Here is a 27,899-nt window from a genome sequence, read left to right as displayed (position 1 = left end):
TTCCCCCGGGAAAAAAAATATCCAAGTTCATCCAGGTGTTAGGATGTTGGTATAGGAAACAGATTATTTTATTTTTAGAGTGAAGAGACTAAGAATAGGTGTTTACCCAGCCTTCATGTAGACAGTGTCTGTTAAGTCCCCTTTCTGAGGGTTTAATGGATGCTTCTTGGGTTTGTGCAGACAGCATTACAGTTGTTCCCACAGAATTGAATATAAAATGTGTACACTTTCAGCTGTTTACAAAGTGAACTCATTTTTTCAAAGTCAACTCTTTCGCCTTCAGCTTTCACTGACATTCAGATGAAGGATCACTGATTATTCTTTTATGACAATTGTTTAGTAATTTTAGATTTGATAAGATAATAATAACATGATAATATCTGCAATCTGCTTACAGAAAACAATGATGAGAAAAAAAACAATCAGAAATGAACAAGCTTAAGCACCTCTGTTAAGTGAAATATTTTCTATTTGAAATCTGCAAATAACCGAGTTTCTTGCAGTTCTTCAGACTTTTGATTGTAATTCACTTGGGGAGGCCTGCATGGGGTTCAGCTTGCAACATGAAGCTGTTGATGAAAGATGTTGCCATGCGAACTGCAATAATGCAATCCTGTGGTTAAAAGTGAAAGTCTTGGCTAATAGACGTGCAGATAATTAAGAGGGACATAAGGCATCTAGTGGACATTTTAGTAATTATAATATTGATGGCTTGGAAGGAACATTGCATATAAAGAAGCAGTTAGCTATATTGAGGCATTTTTTGACATTGGGCTTTATGAAACTATTACTAAAATAGCTTCTTTAAGGATTAATCTATATAGAGATGTCCTGTCTTTTAATGCATCATGCATTCTAATTTAGTTTCTAGCACTTTGTAAAAGTAACTACGCATAGAAATATTGTTGGCATTATTGGAAATGCTGATAGCTTTGGTATGCTTTTCTGCTACTTGTTCATTTTTTTTTCCTTTTTGGGGTTTTTTTTTGTTGCTCAGGGGAATTTTATCAAAAGATCACCTAGATGACTTAGGGCTGCTGCTCTGGAGAACAATTTGCTGTAGTTATCAGCGTCTAATTAAAACATCTTGTTTCTTGTTGTAAGTTGAACTGACATTACCGTTTCAGTAACATTCTTAGAATTACCTGTTGGGATCAAAGCAGCACCTTCTAGGGTTCTATAATTTACATTTGATGCACTATGCTAGGCACTTCAGATTTTTCCAGCGCTAGCTCTTGTTGAGTGTGGTTCAAACAGAACTCAAAATGCAAGCTTTTAATTCCATCCCAGATTAGAGATGTAATCTGAATGAGCAAAAGCATAGTTTGTAATTATCAAATGCAAGTTTACAGTAGATGATGAATGTTCCTAAATGTAAAGGTGGTCATATGCAGTAAAAAACTTGCAGCACTTTTGTGTGCCTGGGCAATCTGTGTGTATTTGGAAACTGGGATCTACGCAGGTGGGAACACAGTTGAAATACATGTTGAAATTATGGTGAATTTAATGACTAAGGGATGTTACAGTTTTAAAGCATATTCCAGGCAAAGAAACGTACCATTTTAATTGCAACTCCAGCATACAGAGAGGGAGAAAAAAAGCACGTTTAATCACAAGTGCCAAGTTTTAAAATACTGTTATGCAAGTTTGCAAAGCAATATTACAGCCACGGTGATGTACAAGTCAGTTTCTTCCTGTATTTTTAAACTGATGCCATTTTGCATGTCTTGAATTCTGTGCGTGTTCTGATCAAAGCTCTGTGATGACTTCACCAACACTAGTTCTCAGCTGTGGGATCAGTAATCTGATTATGAATCCATCAGACAACACATTTATATTTATCTATTTTCTTTTTCACAGTGCAGAGAATTTCCTTCAGTAAGTTTAAAGCATTTTTATTTGTGATTATAAGTGAGAGGGCTTTTATTCAGTGGACTAGAAACTTCTGTTTTCAATGAAGACACTGCTATTCATGTCATTAGTAATGTTTTCTGAGCCCTTGCCAAAGTGTTGACCTGAAAAAGGAAGTGGGAAAAATAGGGGACAGGTTAGCACAAGAGTAAAACATTTATTCTTTTAAAAAGTCCTTTATTTGAAAAGTGAAGGGAATTTATAGTTACACCTAATACTATTTTAGCGTGATACATTCTCTGCTTCTTATCCTCGCATTCTCTTGCATCCAAAGCATTGTATTGCCACTTCAGTCTTTTTAAAGAGTTTAAAACAGAATCGTTTGTAAGAGAGGGTACTTTTAAGCACTTAGTGTCATTTCTCATCTTGGTTTTGTTGCCTCTTTTTAAATAATGGAGATAAATGACAGCTTGCCCTTAACTAAATTAATTCTGATCTAAAGCCTACTGTCGACCTCTGCTTTGTACAAATTTAGTCATTTGTTCATTATACTGATTTGAGCAACTGTAGCTCTTTTAAAGTGTAAATGTGCCAGAAAAACATACTATTCACAAGTTTTATGCAGTATGCGGAATTACCTAATGAACTCAACTCAAGCACATGAAGCATCACATTCTGTATAACTTCGAGAGCAGCTGCTGTTGAGTTCTATCATCTGGAAATATAATATCAAAGGATTAGTGTAATGAACTAAAATGCTCAAATTTGGCTCTTTTTTTAGTTACTTGGATAAACTGGTGCAGATGCAAGTGATTAGGATTGTAGTTACCATCAGCAGTAGCTTGTACCTGCTTGTGCTCTGCCCTTGCCTCCTTTAACTGGGCATTACTGCCCCTCAGTAACACCTCCTGAACATATAAATATTTATGTCACCACCCTCTAGTTTAGCTTTGTGGGTTTTGTTAGTTGGGTTTTTTGAGGGGAGGGGGTCTTGGTGGAAAAAAAAAAAAGCTGACCTTACATGCTTATCAGTTGCACTTGGCTTTAGTGAGATCAGCAGTGGCCAGCTTGTCCGATGACATCCTTACTCACCTCTTACGTTTGCAGTTAAATTGTGAGCCTGCTGCTTTCCTGCTTTCTAAGGGCTTATGTGGTGAAGTGATGGCATAAAGTGCTTTCCAGTCTTCTCAAGGAGGCTGGAGAAGTGAAACATAAAATTAATGGTAACAGATACTTTTCATAAAAAGGAAAACAATATTTTCTGATGTTTGGCCCTTTGTAAGCAGGCTAGCAAAGAGTTGCAGTGAGAATATATTTCCAGTGGGGGCCAGAGTATCTGTAGAAAATTACTGGTTTAAAGTCCAGGATGTTAAATATCTAAATAGCACTGCTTATACAAATTATTTTCTCATGTATGTCTTTTTAGACTTTTGCTAGTGCTTGCTTATAGCACACATACTTTATATCATATTTTTTGAAGACTTATCAAGATGTTATGTGGTGTTTTAATGCATTGTTAGTGCCTGTTAGTGGAGGGCAATTAAGATGTCCCCTGTCACAGAGAAATTACTTTGAAGCATCTTACATCTTTCAGTAACAGGTCATGTAGTTTAAACAAGCGCAGTCAGTTTTGATTTTCCCCTCCAGATCTAGGACTTCCTTTCAGTTTGTTGTTCTGCTGGTTAAGACACATCTTTCAGATCATTGCATCAGCTGACACATGCAAGAGTGTATGTGGCCTAGAAAAAGAGCTAGGCAACTTGTCAGTTTATATATACACACACAAAGAACTAGCAAGCACTAAGCTTAATGACAATTCCTTCCATCCCAAGTCTTCCACCCTAGTTTGAATTTATTGTGACTGGGAATATTTTAGCAAAGTCCTTCATTACTCAGTCATTATATTTATAGTAAATATCTTTACTCTCATCCTTAACTCTGTTCTCTTGTTCCAGCAGTCCATACAGTACGTGAATGTCCTAGTGCTCAGTACTGACTCTGCTGCAGTGTGCAATGAGATTTAGTAAGCCTCCTGTCCTATCTTTATTGACAGCATCAACAAAGAGAGCATTGTGGATGTAGAAGGTGTCGTGAGAAAAGCACATCAGAAAATCGGAGGCTGCACTCAGCAAGATGTTGAGCTTCATGTTCAAAGGGTAAATTTTTGAGCAAATGGAAACGGGTTAATTGTTGGAGAGATTATCTGTTTAGGCTGGCTATCTACATGCATAAACTTTGTCAGTGAGCAGTCCCATACCAGAGAAATAAACTGCTTTAAACTACTAATTTCAGAGCATAATACATAAACATGGAACATTTCTGACTTGGTTTTTTTGAATGTCCTATTTTTATCTACCATTTGAATTGCAGTGCCAAGTGAAATCATGTATCTTACTTGAACAATTTGACTAGGAATGCTTGTAATTCTAGTTTCTGATTCTTAACTGCAGCAGATACTATAATAAAGGTCTGCTGCTTTTTAAGTGCAAGTCAGAAGTTTCTTCTTTATCAGAGAGTTACAATCTTCCCCTTAGTACAGTGGAATGGAATATGTAACTCCCAGCAAAAGTAAAGCACTGGCTTAATAGTGTGTAAGCTCTTGAAATCGAAAATTCCTGAAGCTTGTGCTGTAGGGCCGGAGGAAGTGCAACTTTAGAATTTGTTGGAATAGAAAGAGTATTTAAACCTTTATGTTGTTTCCTTCTAAAGGTTTTCACCCAAACTGTATGTCTACAATACAGCTGAAACAGTCATCTCAGGAGTAGAGTACAACGGCTGTTATAGTTATAGCAGTAAGGTAAATTTTAGCTCCCAGCATTGGGAAAAACCTGCAGATTTGGAAGAAACACATTTTTGTATATGTGCAGATTATCACATGCTTGCTTTTTCTGAAAGAATACAAATTCACTGCACCTCTGACCAGACTGTAAGGCCAGCCAAGTTGCTTTTTCATTCTCTGATTATAATTTGGGTATATCATGAATTTTCAGTCTGAAGTCGCTCTTTGAGATCTAATCAGATGATAGGTAAAATAATATATTAACAATGAGAAGAACAGGATGATCTTACTGGAATCAGAACCTAAAACTCTCTGAAATCTAACTGTTTCAGACCTGGCATTCATGCCTGTCAGCTTGTCCCTCAGGCAGTGTGTACTTGCTCATCAGTGCTTCACAGAAGTAAAAAAGATATTTTTAATCTTTCAAAAGGAAAACAAGAACTAAGCACTTCCAGTATTGTCATGAGAATACACTCTAGCATTTGAATAAAATCACAGTCCTCCAGCTAACAGCCTATGCAAACACTGTTTCAAGTCTATGCCAGAAATATCCTTTTGTAAATCACACCTCCTTTTGAGCTGAGTCTCAAGCTATTTCTGTTCTTGTCTCAATTTCAGATCTATGTGATCAGTTTAGCTGAACCCCGACTGCCCTTACAGCTGGATGATGCTGTTCGCCCAGAAGTGGAAGGAGAGGAGGTGAAAACTTTGCATCCTTAAATACTTCTTATTGTCTTTGTAATTGAACAATAGCATGAAAGCCAGGCAACTTCCTTAATGCAGTAATTTTGGGCGTTGTTAAGCTTGCATTTTACCTCCTTTATGTTATCCAGTACCATTATAGAAATCTGTATGGCTTTGATGTCTGCTGAACTGCAGTAGGAGGTCAGAACCAGAGGGTCTGCTGTCTCATGTCTGCCTTCTGGATCCTTATAGTTGGGGTCTGCCTGTGACCTCTGGGAGAAGTTTCACCTTAAGCTTTGTTATGCTGTCAATTTGCTGTATGTTCTTTCTAGAATGAACTAAAAATTCTGTTGAACTTACAAGTAGCCCTTGGTTTTTATCCAGAGGATGTTTTTCTCCATTGATTTTGTTTTGTTGGGTTTTGGGTTTTTTTTTGGAGGTATATGTTTTCATTATGTATTTTTGCACAACTGTTTAGGATGGAAGAGCTACTGTAAACCAAGATACAAGACTGGACAACAGAGTCATTGATCTGAGGGTAAGGAACATGCTGTGTTGCATACTTCACGTTTCTAATCCATGAAGCAATAAAAGTCCTGGATTTGATGGAAGTGTATTGTTGGCCAGAGGAAAAATAAAGAACATATTAGTCAGTGGCATTGTGAAAACACAGGGGTTTTTAATCCTAAATGAACACGTATTAGTAGCTTTAAGGTGAATATGTGGCCATGTACGTCTGGGCTTTTTTATTTTCAAAAGTCAAAGGTGACTGAATATGGAAAATTGCAAGGTAATGTTTCTTCTCAAATGTAGTCTTAGGTACCCAAAAAATCTACCGAGAGCTGGGTTTTGAAGTATAAGCTGGAAGTTTTGAATTTGACGTGTAATTGAGGTGCTGTAATGCATGTCTCACAAGTAATGTTGTACGAGGCCCTGATGCCAATCTCGTTCTCTTTCTTTATTCCTTAGCATTCATGTCTCTTTCTTTTTTTATTTTTCTGAAACACCTTTCTTCATCCAGGTCCTACAGACACAGCCATTTGTGAATTCGTATGCCTCCCAAATATTTAGTCTTTCTGATCAGCAGCAAAACGCAATCTACTAGATCACTTAAAGAACTTTTGTCCTTTTTTAATGAAATAGATAACAGCAAGTGTGTAAGTAACTAACAGCAGTTCATATTGACGTGAGACTTTCTGGTCTTTTCCCATATTTGGCTCTCCACAATAAAATTTTGGTTTTATGGTCTGTCTAGTACTACCTTCCGAGTTCTGATAATGGCAGTTTCTCACTAAGTCAATCTATGGACTAGGGAAACAAACCAAAAAAGTCAGTAATTTATTGGAAAAATAGGAAGAGTTTGGCACTGAGATGCCTAAACGTCTGATTTTTAACATCTGATCTCCTCACTTCAGCAACTGAAACTACTTGTGCAAATTGTTACTTGGACCAAGGTTATTTCACTTGACCTTGTGTATAATACTGAGCAACTTCTGTTTGTGATTGCTTTCAGGCTACTCAGTACCTCATCATATCGGTCTCTTCTTCTGTGTCTTAAATTAAGCCTTTGATGAAAAGAATTCTATACTAACAGTTGAAAGTGAAAATCATTTAAAGGATCATCAGCTTATGGTAGCGTTAGCAGTGTATTAAGTTGGAGGGAGAACTCTGGGATGCTTGAAGTGCAAGTTTTGCTTGAACTTCTTGTGATGAAGAAAAGTCCTTTACAGCACTCCATAGAAACTAAAGGAAATCCATTAAATTAATGAAATACCTGTATAATAAAATGGAAAGAGACATGAACACCGGAGAGAACAGAGAAGTAATACGAAGGGAAATAAGAGTTTAAAAATGCTTGCTGAAAATACTGGTGTGAAAATATTCTTTGTGAGGGCATCTGCAGAGTAAAACCTGAGAAGGTACATCGTAATGGAAAAAAGAAGGAAGGCCCTAATGCCAGAATAAACACAAGAGATGAAACAGAAAGGGGTGGGCTAAAATTCTTCTGTCTGTGTACACATTCAGTAGTCCAGCAGGATTCTCCCAATACTTTTTATATACCTCTGCCAGTATAGCAATCGAACATTAGAAGTGAGTATTCTGCCTGCAGGGTACAGCTGGTGAGCTAAGTGGATGCTGCTACAACATTTTCTAAATTTTATGTCCCAAGCAGTCACTACATCGTTTATTCAGCACTGTTTGGCACCTTGTTTTGATGTCTGAACCCTAACTCTGCCTTCTACCAAAGATTTTTTTCTCCTTGGCTCTAACAGCTGCCGTGATGTGGTGCTAAACAGCTATTTCATGCTCAAAAGGAATTCAGGATAACTTTTTACAAAGGATGAAATGTCAAATCTCAGTATGTCAGTGCTTGGTGCCTCATCCTCTGCGTGCACCTGTGGCTGGATTGAATCCGGCCACAGATTTCCCTTGATTAGGCTTGGGTATCTATCTTGCCTTCCTCCTGTGTATTGGAAAAGTTCCTTTCTCTGACTGTCACATTTCTGTGTCTTTTCTGTTGCACATTTCATTATTTTTTCAGCACAAAAACATTGTTTTTGAACAGTGGGCTCGTGCATATTCGTAAGTTTGTTTTGTTTGTTCTGGAGGAGCTTTACCTGTGCAAAAGAAGATTCTGAATAATTATGTGTTACTGTGACTTGTATTTTTAAAGGGAGAGCTCAATAAGCGAAAAAGATATTTAATGGAGAAATAGGAAACCCCTGTAAGAATATACATCCTAAGCTGTCTATGCAGTGAAGTCACAAGAGCAAGGACACCAAGGCAGTTTGTCCCTTAAAGTTACTGAAACTGCCCCCTCCCACCCCAAAAAAGTAGTAATCGATTTTTGGTGATTTGGTTGCATATAGTGGTGCTGCAGCACAAGTGGGACTTGGGAGAGCCCTTAGTGTTTCAAACATACTGCAAAAGTCGATATATGTTGAGGAGGAATAGAAGATGTGATGTGTTAAAGCTCCAAGAGATACCTGAAACCATTGTTAGCCACTGCTGTCCCATAGTTCTTCTAGGAAAACGAAATCATGGGCAGCAGGGAGGAAATGTTAACAGAATAGTTCTAACAAAGATGCTGTGATGGTCTGTTCCTACAAGTGTGGAGGAAGTCCAACCACAGATAGATGCACCATCTAGTTCTGGTTTCCTCGGTGCCCCAGTTTCTTAAGGAAGAAGGAGGTCATCAAACATCAAAAACAGAGGTACTGGTTTCTGGAGAAAGGTGAAACAAACTAAATGCATAGGTTCTGTCTAGATTCAGACTAAAAAAAGTCCTTAGTATGGAACTAATTTTTTTTTGTTCATTTTAATACAGTCTCTAAAGCAATTAAGTAGTTTAATTAATATGAAGTAGTGATTACCCACCGAGGTCATTGGATAGGGCCGAATCATGATAAAGTGGAGCTGTGAGACTCAGTTATGGCATGAATGAAAGGGACTGGATTTCCAAAAATGGCATCACTCAATCCAGCTATGATGTGCACCAAGGAGAGTTTGATTATGATGCAATAGAAGGAGTGCAATTAGAAAGAAGGAAATTGCATTAGTGGAGATGTAATAAAGTAATTTACAAATATTGCAAGACTTCCGTTTTTGTGAAAATAGACCTGAGCAGTGCAGTATGTTTTTAACAATCTTGCATTTTGACAAAGATCTCTCAGAGGTGCCTAGTAGGTTTTTCTTGAGTTTAGGGACAGGAAATACTTAGATGCCAAGATCCCAAGCGATTGATATAGTTGTTATTCTGATGTAGGGAAGGAAAATATTGATTATTTAGGGTGGAAGGGTTTTAAAAATCTTTTCCAGGGAACGATGACAGGAAGACTGAATCTGTTCCTGACAGGTTAACTCACAAAATACAGGTCACGTACTCATGGAGTAGAAAAAATGGGAATATAGAGATGAGAGCTAGTAAGAAGAAAGCAGAGTCCTTGTATAGACCAGGTTTTCTTTCACATAACCACAAGTGACCGTGAGGAAACCACTGTTGACCTAAGTATCAATTTTTCATGATAGCTTAATGAAAGTAAAACCAGCTCATTCTAGAGGTGTTTGATTTACTATTCCTTTATCGGAACAATAAAAAAAGGTAAACTGGAGCACTGATTGTGTTTTTAAATCTTTACTTTTCTGCTGCGCTTAAGTATAACTGAAGTATTCAGTGATGTGTAGACGTTCCATGCCTGCAAAAACACCTACAGAAACCATGTATCATGGAGATCTGTGATAGATGAAAAGCAGTGAAGAAAAGACATCAAGTGAAACACTGATTTTTGGGCTTTTGCTTCTCAGTTTCTCTTCTTCTGAAGAAAAAAGTCAATTCAGGTTCATTCAGTTTTAACAATCGTCCTGACTGATACCCTTGCACGGGCTTATTTTTTTATGTCTAGCAGAGTTTTTATCTTAACAGGATCTGTCCAAATTTGGCTTATGCACATTTTGCAGTCCTAATGCTATAGTTTTGTCTACTAATGCCCAGCTCACTGTGACCAAGGCAGAGTCAGTCTTTTTAGGGTCAATATTACCCTTTTTAAGCTGTTCAGAGTAAAGCGTAAACATTAAACCGTATTTCTAGTAGTTTATGGATGTTACAGTATGTTATATGATAATCCTAGTGTACACAGATCTTAATGCAGTTTTTGTCAAAATAGTTGATTACTTCAAGCTTGATCTCATTGTGTCGAATTCAATTTACTCATTGCAAAAGTTGAGTTTTCCTGGCTGCATTCAAGCTGTAATGAACAAGCAGACATACAGTTTATTTTATTGTGGGTAGTGATTTGGTAGTGAAGACATAACACAATCTCAGTTCTTTAGACAACAAACTGTGTGTTCATATCTCCTTTTTATACTCTAAGTAATACTGAAATTTGAATGAAAGTTGACTTCAGTCACTTTGGGGTTAAAAAGTCATTATTTAACATAAATCCTATTTCCTAGCCAAACCTTCATTTCTCATACATATGGTAGAGGAATTGCAAAATTAATTACATTGTTAAAACTAATATATACTGCTTAAAAGAACATAGGTTACATTATTTTCCCTTTTTATTTAGCCTATTTTATGTATTTAATGATTGCTTATCGTAGAAGATCGGGAGTTAGAGCGGGCAAATGTGAGGTGAGAGTGGAACAAATTCTACACGTGATGTGAGAGTGAAAAGTTCACAACTCGGATGCCTGAGTCGCACCTCCTTGAGATATGATCACGTAAGGTGTTAACTTAATTCTATAGTTAATTCTATAGAAGCACATTTGTTGGTCTCTGGCAGCTTACATGGCTATTATTTGAACTCTGCAGCTTGTACTGCATGAATCATGCTAATTGTTTTTATAATCTTGCTTATAGCATTAAAATACACTCAGTTCTATTATTATCAATATTTTCCTTTGTGGCAATTAAATAATGAAGCCATGGGTGAAATCAGAGTGAGGTTATGACCAAAACACGTATTTCAGCATTGTCAGCCAAAAAGTTTTTTCTGCTGTTAGTGGCAAAGGTGATTATTAAAAATAATGTTTTCCTGTAAAATCAACTCTGTGGGTCAAGTTAAAACATTAATACTGTTAAATGCAACAACCTTTAAGTGGCATAAGTTTGTTTCTGTTTCTGCTTAACTCTTGAAGGAATATTTACTATCTTTTCCATGGACTCTGGTAAGATAGTTTGTCAATATCTATGTAGAACAGTTCATATTAAACATTACAGGAAGCGAATGCCATGGCAAAATCCTTTTTAAGGCAAAGGTAAAAATAAATTTTGATAGCTGTCACTGTCTTTAATTTGCTGTGTCTTAAATGTGGTAGCTGGAATGGTAACTGTGCTACCTGCCATTGCACCACTCATGGTAAGAGACAGACCAGCATCTCAGTGAAAACCAGGATAACAGCTGCATGTATCCTTCAGAGAAATCCACTCTCACTTAGTCCGGTATGCCAGCTCAAAGGATGTAATTAAATCTTAAGTTTTACTTTGTGTGTGGATACCAGATCATCTTTAAAATCTCTGGAAAGTTGTAGCAGCACATAAAACTTTGACATCATGCATTGGACTCGACTGCATGTTGCCAGTTGCTGTTCTTTGGGAGCTCATCTCAAAGATCTTGTTGGCTTGTTTAATCCTCGAGGGAGACTGCAGTATCACAGGTTCTCAACCATTATCCTTGTTTGCAGTCTCTGAATGAACAGGTACTGAAACTCAGCTACCTTTGTTAGGTAGAAGAGTGGTCTTCTCTTGTCTAATTTGAGGTGCAGAGAATTGCTGTGTGTTCTTCCTTGGTCTGTGGTTAAATAAAAGCTTCAGTGTCCATATCTGTGAATTTGGGTGCTTCCATAAATCCTATTTTTAAAGCATAATGTGCAATTGTAGACAGGATTAAGAAGACAAGAGTCTTTGCTTTGCATCCTAACTAAAGCCAGGAGTTACTTCCTGACAAACTACTATTGCTAGAGGAGAACTGTGTTAGTTATTGACTGGCTGTGTTTCTGGGCACACTTTTAGGCATCAGACCAAGTAATTGCTGGATTAGGTTTAGCAACCAGTTTTCTTTTTCCTAGGACTCTATGATTGAGGACTGTATCCTTACCTGTTCTGCCACAAAACTGGTGTTGGTTCATCAGAGGGCAGAGAAGGTTTTGTTACTATCCCACTTTAAATAAATGTTACACGTTTTGTCTCAGCATTTTTAGAAGTTGGTCTAATTTATCAAAACCTGTATTGGTAAACCCAAATCTGACTGTTAAAGGTGTCATCTCTAGGAAAATGTCTTTTGGCTTCCAAGTAGGAAGTGGTTAAGGAAAAAAATAAAAGAAAATAATCCTTTGAATCATCCCAGTGCTTTGACTGCCAAATTATACCCAGCACTCGGGCAGAGTCTTAGCATACGTCTGATTCTGTGAGACTCACGTGAAAAAGGTGAAAAAGTTTGAGGGTACTTTTGTAACTGTTGCTCAAAACATCATTTCCTTCATTTTGAAAGTAGCGGGAGTAGCGGCTGTGGTTAATGCTATCAGACAGTGAGAGGAGCTAGCTATTATTTACTACTCCCAACCACTTAACACTCCTGAGATATTTTACAGGCCAGCTAAAATTGCAAATAAGTCCAAATTGCTACAATTCTGCAGAATTATTACAGTTTTCTTTTTTGTTTTTTTCACTGAAGTGATATCTTTATCTTGCAGAGATGAGCGATGTGGCGTTATTTCAACGTCTCTGCTGAGTGACTGTCTAAATTTGGGTGCTTATAGAATTTGTTTTGGTTGGGGGTTTTTCATTTTGTGGTTTTGTAGGAGTCATGTGAAAAAGCCCACAAGGCTGTTCTTACCCTAACTGAAAAGTTGGGTACCTTTCAGAAGGAGAAGTAAACAGTGCTGTGACACAGATTGTCGTAAAGAAATGTTCTCGCAGTTGTTTGCAAGAGTTCGTTAGGTTTTATATACGCTTCTCGGCTGCTAGCTGTTGGGTCTTTAACGTGGCAAGCACAAAATCAGATATGGGTTTAGGGTTGATGTATTGCAGTGTTTTCACTACAGGGTTTTTTTAGTTCATGCTAAAGCCCAAGAGTGTTACAGGAACATTAAGTGTTGCTATTTGCCGGGCAGATAAGTAGCTTAACTGTGTCACATACCTAAACAAAATGATGATCGATTCAGCTAAGTCTACTTTTGTTTTCAGTTAAATGTACTTTTGGAGTCAATGTTGACAAGACAGAAGAGCTGCAGTTCGTATGATCAGGTTTACGTGGGCTGTTTGAAATGCTGGGAGTTTAGACCTTGGTTTGGAGGTGTTTTTGTGGCAGTGTTTTACATGGTTAACATGTGGCTGTGTTTTCACATGAAAAACATTGTGTTTGATAGCCTTTAATAGACACAAACATTTCTACCTTATGTAAGTTATTGAGAGCTTTGCTTTTATCGTGCGCTGTGTATTACTGCAGCTGTTTTAGTTCAGCTTGCTGAAAGCTTTTTAACAGGTTTAGTGTTTTTATTTAATTTCTTACTATAAAACCTTTATTTGCAGAAGCACATCTCGTACTTCAGAGATTCTTTAAATGTAGAATTGACCATAGTGCCTCCTTCCTAACTAAGTATACCATAAATTCAAATAAGGAGTTTCTCTTGTTTTCTTCGATATTTCTTTTTGTGTAATGAACAATTACTGATTTGCAGTTTCTCTGCTTAGGAAAATATAGTTATCAGGTGTTCCTAAGAGAAGAGATTGATCCTTCCAGCTGTCCAGAAAAAATAAGAGTCAAGAAAAATTAACATAGGATTCATTATTTTATCTTTTTCTTGTAGACCTCCACAAGTCAGGCAGTCTTCTGCCTTCAGTCTGGTATTTGTCAGCTTTTCCGAGAAACCCTTATTCGCAAGGGATTTGTGGAAATTCAGACTCCCAAAATCATTTCAGGTATTGTATATGCGATCCAGCAGCTACAGGTCTGCTTTTTTTACAGTTGCTCTGTGTACCTATCTGACAAAAATTTAGTAAGTCTTTATTTAAAAAAGATAAAATTTTATTTCTTATTTCAATGCAACACAGCTAACTACTTCTAGCAGGAATCAAAATTGTTCTTCTCTCCTGGCTTTGGATGTTAAAAGAATGATAAGACAAATATAATACATACCCAATTTAAGTACTCTGCAGTATATTGAAAGTTTAATTGGGTAAACACACATGTCTGATCACACAAATTGTTCTTCAGATCAGTCGTCTTAATACTGGGCACTGTCGGTTCCATTCCTAGTATCAAAACCAAACCCATTCTACTTTAGATTAAACATAGCTCCTGTCATAAGGAAGTTACAACAAACATATCATGATATAGAAGATGATGCCATTACATACATCATGTCACTTCTCCAGCAATGAGCATATGGCTGAATAGAAGGTTGGAGATAAGTTTTTTTAAGTGTGGCATAACAGCTTCGGCCTGACTAAAAGTCTGGAAATATAGATTTTGCTTCTAGTTCTGTTGTTGATCTGCTGTATTATTTTCAAAAGTCTAATTACTTGATTTACTGATGGATGCTTTTCTTCCATTTTATTGGTGTCCTTCGAGGTTTTTGTTGATATCACTAAGACACATGGCATGGAAAATGTAGGGTAGAATATGTGCATTCATTATATGCATGCATTTTGCCTACTGAATCTTACACTTCTGTATTTATGTTTTTGAAAACGGTTCTTGATTAAGATAAAGAAAGGCTTTTTAACAAAATACATGTGAGCAACTGTTCTTTCAACATGGAAAGGATCATTGAACTACAAGATTAGGTAACTTTTTTCCTACTGAGACAGTTGAAACAGGATGAACTGTGAGACTCCCGAGTAGTTTATTTATGTAGGACCTTTGAGGAAGTGTGCTGTTCTCACTGTGCAGTGTACCATTGCGAGCAAGCAAGCAAGCATCCTATTGTTTGAATGAGATCATGCTCTGTAAAAATAACTGAGTAAGGTTGATGCAATCCTTACTGAACTTCAAATTTAAATATCATAGCTGCTCCAAGATTTGAGATTGTAAGTGGTACCTGTATTCAGAAATAACTGTAAACACTCACTGAAACCATTTCAGTGGGAGTAGTGGTAATGAACGAAAAGAAACATTAGTCTCAGTGGAATGGTTAGTAATGATAATAATTAGTACTTTGCCTGGAGTTACCTTAACATTAGAAGTTTCAGAGATTATTAAGTAATCTTTCACTCTGGCATGCTTCTGTTAGCAAGTTAGGCAATTATAACTCATCACACACGGAGAGGCCAAGTGACTGAGCTGATAGCTTTGGTAGGCAGTTTGCAGTAAGGGATTCAGATGCTTGTGTTCTTGGCTCCTGTTCTTTCAAGATAACATATGAAAACTGCCTCAAACTGCAAAAAAAGCTTGATGCCTTTGGCATATGTCCTCTGGTACATCTAGTTTTGGCTCTGAGAGATATTTCTGCCCATTTGATCTCTAAATGTCAGACCAATAGTCTCATTCTACCTCTGATTTATTTTTTACATTTTTATTTTAATAATTACTGCAAACGTTTGCCTTTTAGCTGCCAGTGAAGGAGGAGCCAATGTGTTTACCGTGTCATACTTCAAAAGCAGTGCCTACCTGGCTCAGTCCCCGCAGCTGTACAAGCAGATGTGTATATGTGCTGATTTTGAGAAGGTTTTCTGCGTTGGGCCAGGTAAGAAAAGCATTGGTTTATCCACTGCATGAAGCATGCAGTGATGGCTTTTAGCAGCTGTGGTACAAATAAGATAACACGCACGCGAAAAGCTTTGAGTGGTTTCACTTGATATAGTTTCACTCACCAAACAAATTTCAGTTGGGGCAATTAATGAGAATAAAGACAACAGGAGTTGCTGGAACAGAACTAAAATGCTGAAATAAGGGTGGATTGCTCTTGTCCGGTGCCTGCTGTTCTATGAGGAGAAAGAGCAGAGTTGCATTGGAAATTGATAATATGATTGAAGTTAGTTAAAAATGGAACAACACTGTGGTTACTGAAACCATAGTTTCCTATTAACCATGCCCAGCAGTTGCCTAATTACATTTAGTTGCCCAGTTAAAGCAGGCAAGCTAGGTTTTATGTACTTCACATTGCATATTAACATGAACTTACCCTCGCTTTTCTGTATGTTCCAAACAACTTTATTTAGAAAATGCATACTTTTACCTGGGCTGTCAGTAAATAATAAAAGTGAGTCATTCCAAGTCTCGTGTTTTTGCTTTCTCAAAAGTTGATTGGACATGGTCTCTTTAGGTGATACTACAGCATTTTATTTTTAAGACCTCCAAGACAAGTTTAAAGATTTGTAAGCTGGAAGTGCTAGAAAACAAGCTGATAACAGCTTATGAAATTTTTAAAAAAGCAAGTAGTGCAGAAGATCTTAAATTTCTCATTAACTACTGACAAATGAGTCATGGTTTATAGGAAGACAGGTTTATATTAGACTCATATATCTGAAAAAAAACCAAACCCCAGAAAACACACACATGCACAAGTCCATTTCCTCTGAAAAAAAGCAGTTTTCAAATCTGAAAGTTCTTGAATGCCTGAAAGCTTGTCTGTTTTTTCCCCTTTTGTCTGCTGGTCTAACAAGAGCTACTGCCTCTCTACAAGTCTTGTCTGTCTTTTATTCTTTGAGCACCACAGCTACAATAATGCTGTCACTGTAGTTATAAATGATGCTCTGAGGCAGCTAGTTTTCTTTTTGTTTTTCAGTGAGAATTGGCATGTTTAAAGACAGCATTGTCTGCCTCATCCAAATGCTGATGTGATTGATTGTCAGTGTTATTTTTCAAAATGGAATTATAATTTCAGGTCAGTTATAGTTTCTGTTGTTTGATTTTACAGTATTTAGAGCTGAGGACTCCAATACACACAGACACCTGACGGAGTTTGTTGGTCTGGATATCGAAATGGCTTTTAACTATCACTATCATGAAGTGGTAGATGAGATTGCAGATACCTTGGTGCAGATATTCAAGGGACTTCAGGAAAGGTAATGAGAGCATTTTCCATTTCATGAGCAGCTTGCTTTGTTTGAGGTCTCTTGCACTGTGGTATGAAATAGGTGAGCATTTTATCCTGTTCTTTTCAGATAATCATTAGTAATCTCATCTACAACATTACATTAGTAATCTAATCTACAACAGAGCTTCAAAATGAACTTCTTTGCTTTGCTCTTAACTGTTTCCTTTGTTCCTGACTTTAAAGTTCACTCAAGCCACAGGCAAGTAAGCTGTCCAGTTTTGGCCTGAGTTGCATCTCCTGGAGTATGCTGGCTTGCACTAAGAAAATTTGTTGCTGATCTTCGAAAGAGTTTCCTAACAGAAATGATCCATCATTAATTTAAAATGTCCTTCCTTTTGTGCCACTACTGGTAGCCTGATTGTTCTGTTTTGAAACTAATCTTAATATTTACTATCTAAAAAAGTTTTTCTGGATCAGATGCATTGTAGCAGCCTGCATCTCTGCTGTGAAAGCAGCAAAGACTATTTTCAATTATTCACAGACTAACTCATTAAAAAGCCAGGCCTGCAGTTTAGGAAGTGGTTTTCATTAGCTTACAAATTAGACTATCTTGCCAGCAGAAATGCAAATCTTTTCATCTGTCTGGAAGGAAATTTCCCTTTTATATTTGAAATAGGATATTACTCAGATCAGAGAAGGATTCGTAAATATTACAAAGCAAAGGGATGATTTCTTAATGTCTTTACTGTGAAAATTTGACCTAGTCAATTATTTCCTACAAAAGAAATAAAATAGAAATAGTTATAAAATATTAACATGTATATAATTGAAGTAGATGCATGAACTTACATGAAACATTTCACTAGGATTGTACAGAATTTCTCCAGAAGTGGCTTTAAAACAGGTTTTTTATGTTGCAAGAGGGACCTCTTGTGGCAAAATTGTATTGCCATTGCAAAATCATTCTTTGATTGTTTTGTATTTTGCTTCTGTTCTTATTTCTTTATAGATTCCAAACTGAAATTCAGACAGTGAACAAACAGTTCCCATGTGAACCATTTAAGTTTTTGGAGCCAACTCTGAGGCTGGAATACCGTGAAGCTGTGGCCATGCTCAGGGAGGCTGGTGTTGAGATGGGTGATGAAGAAGATCTGAGGTAACTGGCAGTACGCAAACGTGTCAGAGTCTTGTGAGAGTGATAGTAAAGGGTCAGGCTTGTACTGTGCACCTGACAGCCCTCAAGAAGTAACCACAAGCTTTTAGAAGAATAAACAGTACTTGTATCCAGATCTCTTGACAAATAAATGAATGGTTATGAAGACAGTCCTTTCCTTTACCATAGACTATACATACAAACTCTGATATCCAAAAGAAAATAATTTACAAGACAAAGTGAGAGTAACTTCAACCTTCTATCCATAAGAAGGATATGGAGCTGTTGGAATGGGTCCAGAGGAGCCTGCAAAGATGATCTGAGGGCTGAAGCACCTTCCCTGTGATGACAGGCTGAGAGAGTTGGGCTTGTTCAGCCTGGAGAAGAGAAGCCTCTGAAGAGATCTTACAGCGACCTTCCAGTACCTGAAAGGAGCCTACAAGAAAGCTGGGGAGGGACTGTTCGCAAAGGCCTGTAGTGATAGGACGAGGGGGAGTGGGTGATAGAACTAGGGGGAACGGGTATAAACTGGAGAGGGGCAGATTTAGACTAGACCTTAGACCTCACCATGAGAGTGGTGGGGCACTGGAATAGGTTACCAAGGGAAGTTGTGGCTGCCCCATCCCCAAAGGTGTTCAAGGCCAGGTTAGATGAGGCCTTGGGTAACCTGATCTAGTGGGATGTCCCTGCCCATGGCAGGGGGGTTGGAACTAGATGATCTTTAAGGTCCCTTCGAATCCTAACTATTCTATGATTCTATATAATCAGTACACATTTAAATCACTTTATTTTAATAGCGATAATCTTTTTCAGCACACCTAATGAGAAGCTCCTGGGACGCCTGGTAAAGGAAAAGGTAAACATTATTTTAGAAAAACAACTTTGCCATTGAATCTGAAACCTTATGTTATGGAGGCCTTGGGTTGGTACAAATGCCTATTTCAGGGAAAAGAACTTTCTACACACTGATTGAGAACACAGCGTCTTAGAACATGCAGAAGTTGTGAAGAGCTTCTGATTAGCATAAGCATTTTTTAATTGTCTGACTGCATTCCCATTTTGCTGCTGCTTATTGCATCTACTGACAGTTTTGTCTTTCTCATTAATAAGCTGTTTCAAACTACTTTCCATCTTCTATATTTATTTCTGTCACCTGTTATACAGAACACCAGATAGGATAGTACATTCTCAACCAAGTTCTTAGGATAAATGAAAAAAACAAAACCAACCCACATTCCTACTAAATGTATCAGAGACAATGAGAGCTTTGGTAAACAAATAAAAGTGTATTACTACAGCAAGACGTGTTACTACTAAACATTTGTAAGTTTACATTGAAGTAATATTGAAAAACTGAAAAATAGTACACCGTTTTTATTGATAACTATTATTTTTTAAGATAATCCTGTCAAATTTGTGGAGAGCTATTGGGAAAGGTGTTAGTGGAAAGCTACTTTAATTTTATTTCACAGATCAATATTTTTTTCTTCCTCTTGTAATTTCTTCTTTACATTGTTTTCTCTTGTGCTAACTGTTTAATCTGCTTTCAGTATGACACCGACTTCTATATTCTTGACAAATATCCTCTTGCTGTGAGGCCTTTTTATACAATGCCAGACCCAGTAAACCCTGTAAGTAAAATTCTTTGTTGCTGTCAGTGGGTTTTTTGTAAATTATTCCGTGTAGGGATAACTAGACAAAATAGAGAAAATATATTTATATGATTTGCTGCTACAATTAAAATTCTGATAACAAGATAAGTCAGTGTTACATGACTTGAAGAATGTTTACAGTTACTCTTCACTGCTGAAAACATACCAGAAAGAAACAAATCTAGCTAAAACTGGGAGAGCTTTAGGAAGAGATCTCCATGGTCAGAGCACTGATGCCATTGTTGAAAAGAGGCAGAAACATTCTGCCAGGGCAAGAGACACTTTAACAGAAAACGTGCTTATTTACATTGTTATAAATTTCCCAGTGTATTCTTAAATCCAGGGTAAATGTCTATAGAGCATCTCTTACTGGGATAACTACACACGAGTGTAATAGTTTCTCAGAGGGGGTGTGGATGAACTTAAGTTTTTTAAACAGCTCCAAAGGGCTGCAATTTCGAAGCAGAATCCAAATATATTGCACTCATTCTGCACAACTTTGGATATCATAAATGGAGTTATTGAGAGGTGCGTATTTGCCACCTAAGGATGGAGCAACCATAGGTAGTAAATAAACTTATCTTTGCTTTTGCAGAAATATTCCAACTCTTATGATATGTTCATGAGAGGGGAAGAGATCTTGTCTGGAGCTCAGAGAATTCACGATCCCCAGCTGCTGACAGAAAGGGCCCAGCATCACGGCATCGGTAACAAGTCAAACATCATAAAGCTGAATTTAAATGAAAGAGAATAAATTAGGTCGAGATCATAAGAGTAAAAAGTAGATTACTATTATACTTTCAGTGATTGGCAAAATGAAGTGGCAGGTAGACAGTAGCAAAAAAAGGAGTAGCTCCCACTACTGCTTTGCTACTAAAGGAGTAGCAAGATTGAAAAAGAGTTGGTAAATCTTTGCGCTTTCACTGCAGTTCATTCAAGAAGTCAGTTTTTCATCAATTACAATGAAGACTTGGGCCTAGCTCTCACTCAGTTCTAGAATTTCTTCACTAATGAAGTTATTAACAAAATTATGAAACAACTGTTGTAGTCACAATATCTAGATAGTCCTGGATAACTTATATGTAAAACCGCGCTGTTGGTTTGTAAGCTATATTGGTAAATTCTTTATTGTGTTTGCAGTCCTCCTTTCCCTTAGATGTTTTGGCTTGGTTTCATTAAGCAGGTGAGAAACATCTTTTTTCCTTTCTAGATCTGGAGAAAATAAAGGCTTATATTGATTCCTTCCGGTTTGGTGCTCCTCCACATGCAGGTGGTGGAATAGGTAAGTATATTCTGTTTTATTCTGTGTTAGCCTGAGCTTAATTTAAACTGCTCAGTATAAAATTCAGAGTAATAGACTTGTTAGATAAATGTGTGTGGCTCTGTATCCTGCAGAATATAAGGAAAGAAGCTAAAATGTAAGGATCATCATAAAATAAATAGGGAAAATATTAATGGCACAGTCTGGCAAGTTTAAAAAGTAGGTGATTACAAGAGAAAATGCTAGTTTATTAGCCAGGCACATCACTTGGAAATTTGATCAGTGAGGAGAATCTAAGAAAGTTAGAAAAGACTGTATTGTGTATGGATTTATCATAGCCGCCTAATACCAGAAGCCACCGGTCTCTTAGTGCATCCTCTGCAGTGAGGAGAAATAAATTATTGGTCCTGTCTTATTTAGTGATCTAACTGAATGTCACTGATCACTTTGGCTGATGCTAATTGTTTCAGCAAAGGTATTGAGGCTTCGTGCATTGAGGTTGAGGATTTTATATATTAAAAAAAAAAAGATAGGTTTTAGGCATCTTAATGATAACAATTTACAGTTACACACGTTGCTTTCACTCACAGGATGAAACCTGTTCCTGCATATAGAAATAGGGCGCTTTGTAGGTACTTATCAATAAACACAATGATTTATTTGATTCAATCTTTCTGCCTTACTTTAGTGAAGAATATTTAGTACATTCTCAGCATGTTTTCAGAACTACTGCCTATCCATGCCTTCAGTAAATGCATTAGATCTGCGAGATGCTATTGAGACAACTGTTTTGAAACACCTACAAGATGTAGGAGTCGATGACCGTGCAGTACTTGTGAGCAGGGCAGAGGAGATGCAGCGTTTGCACATGAACCAAAATCACTTAGGCCAGTCAGAACTGACATCAAGAAAGCTGAAGCTACATCTCTGCTGCAGAGAAAATGCTTCATGGCACATCCCAGAGGAGAGGCCAAACTGGAGATGCTGTGAGAATCAACACTGTTTCCTAGCTGCTTCAGATGGAAACTTTAGCAGAGAAGGGCAGCATGTGAAAACTAGTGTGTATCTGGGTTTCATCTCAGCATGGCTGGGGTGCATATGTAGCCTCATGGATCAGGGAGTCCTTCCACGTCCCACACTTCTCACATAGCCTCTAATATTTCAGGAAGAAAGAACACAGTGACCAGCAAAATATTTATTATCATCAAGATGTCAGTGGATAGTTACATGGGTACTTATTGCTGAATCTATGTTTTTGTATTGCAGAGGGTTTGGGGTAAAATTCCTCAACTGTAGGTTTTTACTGTAGTTGCTTAGGGCACTCAGTATCTGAAGCTGTTAAGCCTACTTTGGACTGTGCTGCGGTTACTGTATTCAGGATGCAGCTCTCCCCATTACCCACCTACCATTTCAGCTTTCTCCACCACCTTTCTTGAAAGTCTGAAGTGGTTCAGAGCAGGGTTGTCTCTGCTACCCCTGCTTATTGAGGCGTGTTCCAAATGAGCCCTGTCTTGCGGCTGAAGGCACTGTATGCAAAATCCCCAGTTCCTGGCTGTGGGTGTGAAGTTCCTGTTGCTTCTCCAGAGTTTCAAACAGAAGATTGTACTGATGGGCTTTGTCATTCGTTGTAGGGCTGGAAAGAGTAACCATGCTGTACCTCGGGCTGCATAATGTCCGTCAGACCTCCATGTTCCCCCGGGATCCCAAACGACTGACACCTTAACACGAGCGGCTTCGGAAAGTTTAAGATTCACACTGCAAATACAATATGATTGCAAGCGTATCACCTATTACTGATGAACCTGTATTGATTTGAGCATTAGAACATGCAATAAAAAGAACGTCTCGTATCCTGAAGTGCCACAATATTTTTTTTTAATCCTTAGCTGTTTATTTAAAAGAATGTTTTAACAGATCAAGACTCTTTGTATTGGTAACTGTGCACATTTTTAATGAAAATGTGATGCTTTGAGTTAGTTTTCTAGTGTCACATTAAATTATATCATTTTTCTAAGCATTTTAATAAATTATAAAATAAAAATTCTACATTTTTAACTTACATCAGCAAGTTTGAATATTCTGAAGGATAGAACTGGCTCAAAGCTAAAATAACTGGATGCTTGCAATGTGAAAATCAGGAAAAAAACAGCCAATTGATAATATATATGAGTGTCAGAGAAGCAGGTGAGAACAACAGCATTCTTAACAAAGTCTTGAAATGAAGTTGTGAAAATAGATTGCAATAAACCTCTCAAAGTAAATGAGATGCAATATCTGTCTTTCTGGTTTCTTCCTTGTATCCTCACAAGATAATCAGGAATCAATAAGGGTTCAGTTGTTGGTGTGATTTTTTTTAAACAACCAAATAACTGCTTAAAGTTTAGATTTATTTTCTTTCTGTCGTCTTCCCTTTCTTTCCTAAGTTGTATACAAACCATAGACCTGTTCTTTATTTTCTGTTGGTATTTGGGAATGGATAGAAGGTGACATACACTCAGGGAATACACAAGGGATATAGAATACTCTCAGAAAACAAATGCACGTTGAGTGCTATAGCTGGTCATGTGGTTTGCTGCCCGACCCAACCTCTAGGATGACAAACCAAATAAATCGGCAAGGATTTTGTGTATCTATTGCTAATGAAAGAAAAGTGAATTAATAGAAGCCAAACGATTCCATTTTTTTGAATTTAGAAATGCTGTGGCCAGCACAGCTGTTGCACTTTTAGAGAAATTGGTTGTTCCTTTAAGTCCGGGTCCTTCTGAAATTCTTTCTAGACATCCTTCTTCTGAAATGAATCGCTCTTGAACCTCCTCAGTTTGCAGTTGTGCACAAAGCCACTTCTCTTTCCCTGTGTCCCAGCCCAAAGGATGTGCCCTGCATTTGGAGAGGAACCAGTGTATTTGACGCTTCCTTTTGTGAGCTGCGTCCAATCATTCTTTTTCAAACTTAAAACATCTTTGTAAGTGTGGATGCCAAAGAGCAAAGGATTAAATTCCATACTTGGGCACTGCTCTAATATTCATACATATTTGTAATTCCTGACTTAATTTTTGCTTAACATTTTACATGATAGAGCTTTCAGTAGGAGGAATGGTTTAGACAGTCTCAGTTATTGTTGCTACCTTGATTTTTAAATGTCAGAGGAGTCACATATTGGTTTTGCTACAAAAAGGTCAGTGAGACTGTGTATAAATTGTGTAGGATTTCACAAAAGGGCAAATCATCTTTTGCAGCTGCCACTGAGCAAGACTTAATTTTAATGTCTTGTGACAAGAGTTCTCCATCAGAAAACAATCACGCTAAAGGTCAGTTAGGTAAAGTACTGGGAAGGTGAAAGTTAAACTTTCTTTAGAAGAGACGGAATTCAAGGAATAAATACACTTTGCAGCTTTGCTCATGAATCTGTTGTAATTAATTTAGAATCATAGAATGGTTTGGGTTGGAAGGGTCCTTGAAGATCATCCAGTTCCAACCCCTCTGCCATGAGTAGGGACACCTCCCATCCAACCTGGCCTTGAACACCTCCAGGAATGGGGCATCTACAACTTCCCTGGGCAGCCTGTGCCACTGCCTCACCACCCTCATCGTGAAGAATTTCTTCTTCATATCTAAACTAAATCTTCCCCCTTCCAATTTAAAGCCATTTCCCCTTCATCCTATCACTCCAGGCCCTTGTCAACAGTCCCTCCCCAGCTTTTTTGTAGCCCCTTCAGATACTAGATGCTGCTATAATGTTTCCCCAGAGCCTGTTCTTCTCCAGGCTGAACAGCCCCAACTCTCTCAGCTTGTCTTCATAGCAGAGCTGCTCCAGCCCTCAGATCATCTCCATGCCCTCCTCTGGGCCCATTCCAACAGTTCCATATCCCTCTTACACTGGGGATTCTGGAACTGGACACAGGACTCCAGGCGGGGTCTCAGGAGAGAGGAGGGGCAGGAGCCCCTCTGTCACCCTGCTGGCCACACTGCTTTCAATGCAGCCTAGGATTGGCCTCCTGGGCTGTGAGCACACATTGCCGGCTCGTGTCGAGCTTCTCATCCACCAGCACCCAAAGTCCTTCCCTGCAGGGCTGCTCAATCACGTCATCCCCAGCCTGTACTGAAACCACAGAAGGACTTTGCACTTGGCCTTGTTGAACCTCATGAGTTTGAAACACCTACAAGATGTAGGAACATCATGAATTTCCCATCAAATCTCCCCCAAATTATTAACTTAAAAAATCTTCTGGAGTACAGACTTGTAATTTACCAAGCTACATGGCTTATAAAGGCAGCTTATCATCGCAGACTTACTACTGATTAATCCAAGTTTCAAAGCAGTTACTTACTCAGCTAAGCCAAGAGGAATTAATTTAACTTTTTTACTTTTTCTCATATAGAACCGGTAAAGTATTTCACATCAGAAGCGCATCCTTCTAAAAAGAAGCAAAATTACTGACATGCATTTCATGCTAACAAAAAACCCATATTCTGAGAACCATGTTTCTTGCTCTGGATTTGACAGCAAGTTTTGCACATACATTTTAGTAAGAACTATGCTTATCCCAGTTCTGTTAAGAATTGTTTAATCTCCTGTTGTACTTTGATTTATTCATACTACCTGCACAAGGACAACAGTTCAGATGGAGGCTCCGATTCCTTTGCATGCAGAATCCTTTCATGCAGTTTTTCTTAGCTAACTGAAAATAATTATGATCATAAATCAAAATGCATTCATCCCAAATGTAATCTTCATCCAAAGCTGCACATTGTTAGAACTTAGTTTGAAACCTTGCAAATAGTAATTCCAGAGCTTTGATGGGTAGTTCTGGAGAAGTCAAACCTGTGTAGTCTTTTATTTCCAGTAGTTTGCAGGAAGTTTAGCATTTTACATAGATGCCACATTGCTGCTGTTTCTCCACAGGTTAAAGTGTTTTAATTCTTTTTCTTTCATGGTAATTACAATCATGCAATTCGCTAGACTAAGGAACTATAAAGGATATTGTTAAGGAATAGCCAGTGAGTCATCTGCTCAAACAAACACAAAGCTTCAGTTCGCTTCTGCGGTTCAAGCACAACATTTTCCTGTGAACACCCCTCTGTGTTCACTGAGCTGGCTGAATCCCAGCAGGAAAGAGGACTCCTGCTGTTGTTCTGGAAGCAGAGCACGGGATGGGTTCCCCATGGCTGCACACACCTGTCAGGGGTTAACGCCAGTGGGCAGCCAACACCCCACAGCTGCTCCTCCTGCACCCTGGGACATGGGAAGAAGAAGAAAGGAAAAGCAGGAAAACTTTGTCCTTGCACCCCAGGGCAGTCAGTTCTAGGTGTACCAGACATCCCTCTGTGTGAAAGCAAACTGTGGCCTGCACTCTGCTGCCAAAGGGATGGAGAACACGTTGCCTTGGTTTCCACACCTGTACGGAGCTGTGGTTTCATTCAGGCCACCAGAGTCCACTGTTAACACCCACCCAGTGCACCTGCTCCCTCCTCCCACACACCCTCCTCCCACGCATCCCCTGAGCACGTTCCTGTGTGCCAAAAAGAGCCAGGGAAACTGAGAAAGCCTGGGGAAAGTGTGTTTTCTGGGCAGCTGTATTTAGAGTACGCAGCTTGCCCAAACAGATTTTAATCATCATAGAATCACCAGGTTGGAAGAGACCCACTGGATCATCAAGTCCAACCATTCCTATCAAACACTAAACCATGTCCCTTAGCACCTCGTCCACCCGTGCCTTAAACACCTCCAGGGAAGGGGACTCAACCCCCTCCCTGGGCAGCCTCTGCCAGTGCCCAATGACCCTTTCTGTGAAGAATTTTTTCCTAATGTCCAGCCTAAACCTCCCCTGGCGGAGCTTGAGGCCATTCCCTCTCATCCTGTCCCCTGTCACTTGGGAGAAGAGGCCAGCTCCCTCCTCTCTACAACCTCCTTTCAGGTAGTTATAGAGAGCAATGAGGTCTCCCCTCAGCCTCCTCTTCTCCAGGCTAAACACCCCCAGCTCTCTGATGCACTATTCCTTCTCTGGGTATCACCAGTATCCAGATGGGGGCAGGGGTATTTTGCTAGAGAGAAATTATGAAAAACCAGCAGAAACTATCTCACAAACAACCTGCGCTTGTGCACATTTCTACTATTACGGTCTCACAAAATACAGACTTTACTTGCTGCAAGGTTTTACAAGGTTATCAAGTTAGTTCTGCTATTTTCTTCTTCTCTTTGGATTTAGAGCAGCACATAAGTACATGACAAATCGTAAACAGTTGCACAGTTTTCCTTCTTCTTTGCCACCTCTTTAACCCTTAGAAACCACCATGCCCCAGCTATAATTACAAATCAAAGCACAACAATCAGCATTAAAATAATATCAACTTTCAAAAAGGACCATCCCAACCAGAACCTCTACTCTGACCTCTGCAGTGAGAGGTGAGGGAACCGTGCAGAGTGGAATCTTGCTTGAGCCCCCCAGATGCCAGTCAACCTTTACTATTGTGCAAATGAGACGATTCACAGTATGGCAAGTACACCAGAACATGAAACAACCATACTGTAGGAAGCCCATGCTGCTAGTGCTTTTTAAAGCGTTTCAGAACTGAAAAAGAGTCAGGCTTTAGCTGCCTTAATTACAGCAAAATCCCCAGTTTAGGCAGAGATTAATGACTTTGCAGGTGGCACAGCGGTTCTAAGCAATTCTTCACGGATATTGAAACGGTTCCTGCTGGCAGGCATCCTGGGCCACCAGCTGCTCCTCAGTAACGGCTGTCAGCCGTGGCATCGCTTGGCAAACCTTACCTTACACTATCCTACCCACAAACATGTCACAAACACAGAGCCAAGTGTCCAAATTAATGCCTGGCCCTCACCTGGTTTAAGTTACACCCTTTTCACCTGTGCCTGGTCCTTCAGAAGCCAGAGGTGCAGCCTGCCTGCCGGGACTCCAAATCGTAGAATTGTTAAGGTTGGAAAAGACCCCTAGGATCATCCAGCCCAACTGTCAGCCTCCCCCTTCCTGGGGCAGGGATTCACCTCCTGCCGCTGGTAGTTACATCCTCACTCTCATC

At 38.6% G+C, this 27,899-nt stretch overlaps 1 protein-coding gene across 1 annotated transcript in view; it reads left to right on the top strand.

Moving 5' to 3' along the window:
- DARS1 (aspartyl-tRNA synthetase 1) overlaps positions 1-23,132 on the top strand; it is a 38,917-nt gene extending 15,785 nt beyond the window's left edge. Inside the window, exons 5-16 of the mRNA XM_069861573.1 lie at positions 3,905-4,007; positions 5,249-5,329; positions 5,793-5,852; positions 13,625-13,736; positions 15,368-15,502; positions 16,676-16,823; positions 17,805-17,951; positions 18,762-18,804; positions 19,499-19,579; positions 20,196-20,307; positions 20,811-20,882; positions 22,493-23,132. Coding sequence (XP_069717674.1) covers positions 3,905-4,007; positions 5,249-5,329; positions 5,793-5,852; positions 13,625-13,736; positions 15,368-15,502; positions 16,676-16,823; positions 17,805-17,951; positions 18,762-18,804; positions 19,499-19,579; positions 20,196-20,307; positions 20,811-20,882; positions 22,493-22,584 — 1,186 coding nt within the window. The 3' untranslated portion in view covers positions 22,585-23,132. The remainder of the gene's footprint in view (positions 1-3,904; positions 4,008-5,248; positions 5,330-5,792; positions 5,853-13,624; positions 13,737-15,367; positions 15,503-16,675; positions 16,824-17,804; positions 17,952-18,761; positions 18,805-19,498; positions 19,580-20,195; positions 20,308-20,810; positions 20,883-22,492) is intronic.
- Positions 23,133-27,899: the final 4,767 nt, after the last annotated feature.

This window comes from Phaenicophaeus curvirostris, chromosome 7 (assembly GCF_032191515.1).
Source record: "Phaenicophaeus curvirostris isolate KB17595 chromosome 7, BPBGC_Pcur_1.0, whole genome shotgun sequence".
Taxonomy (NCBI): domain Eukaryota; kingdom Metazoa; phylum Chordata; class Aves; order Cuculiformes; family Cuculidae; genus Phaenicophaeus; species Phaenicophaeus curvirostris.
Note: the sequence above shows the minus strand (reverse complement) of the source record. Positions and strands in the feature narration are given on the sequence as shown.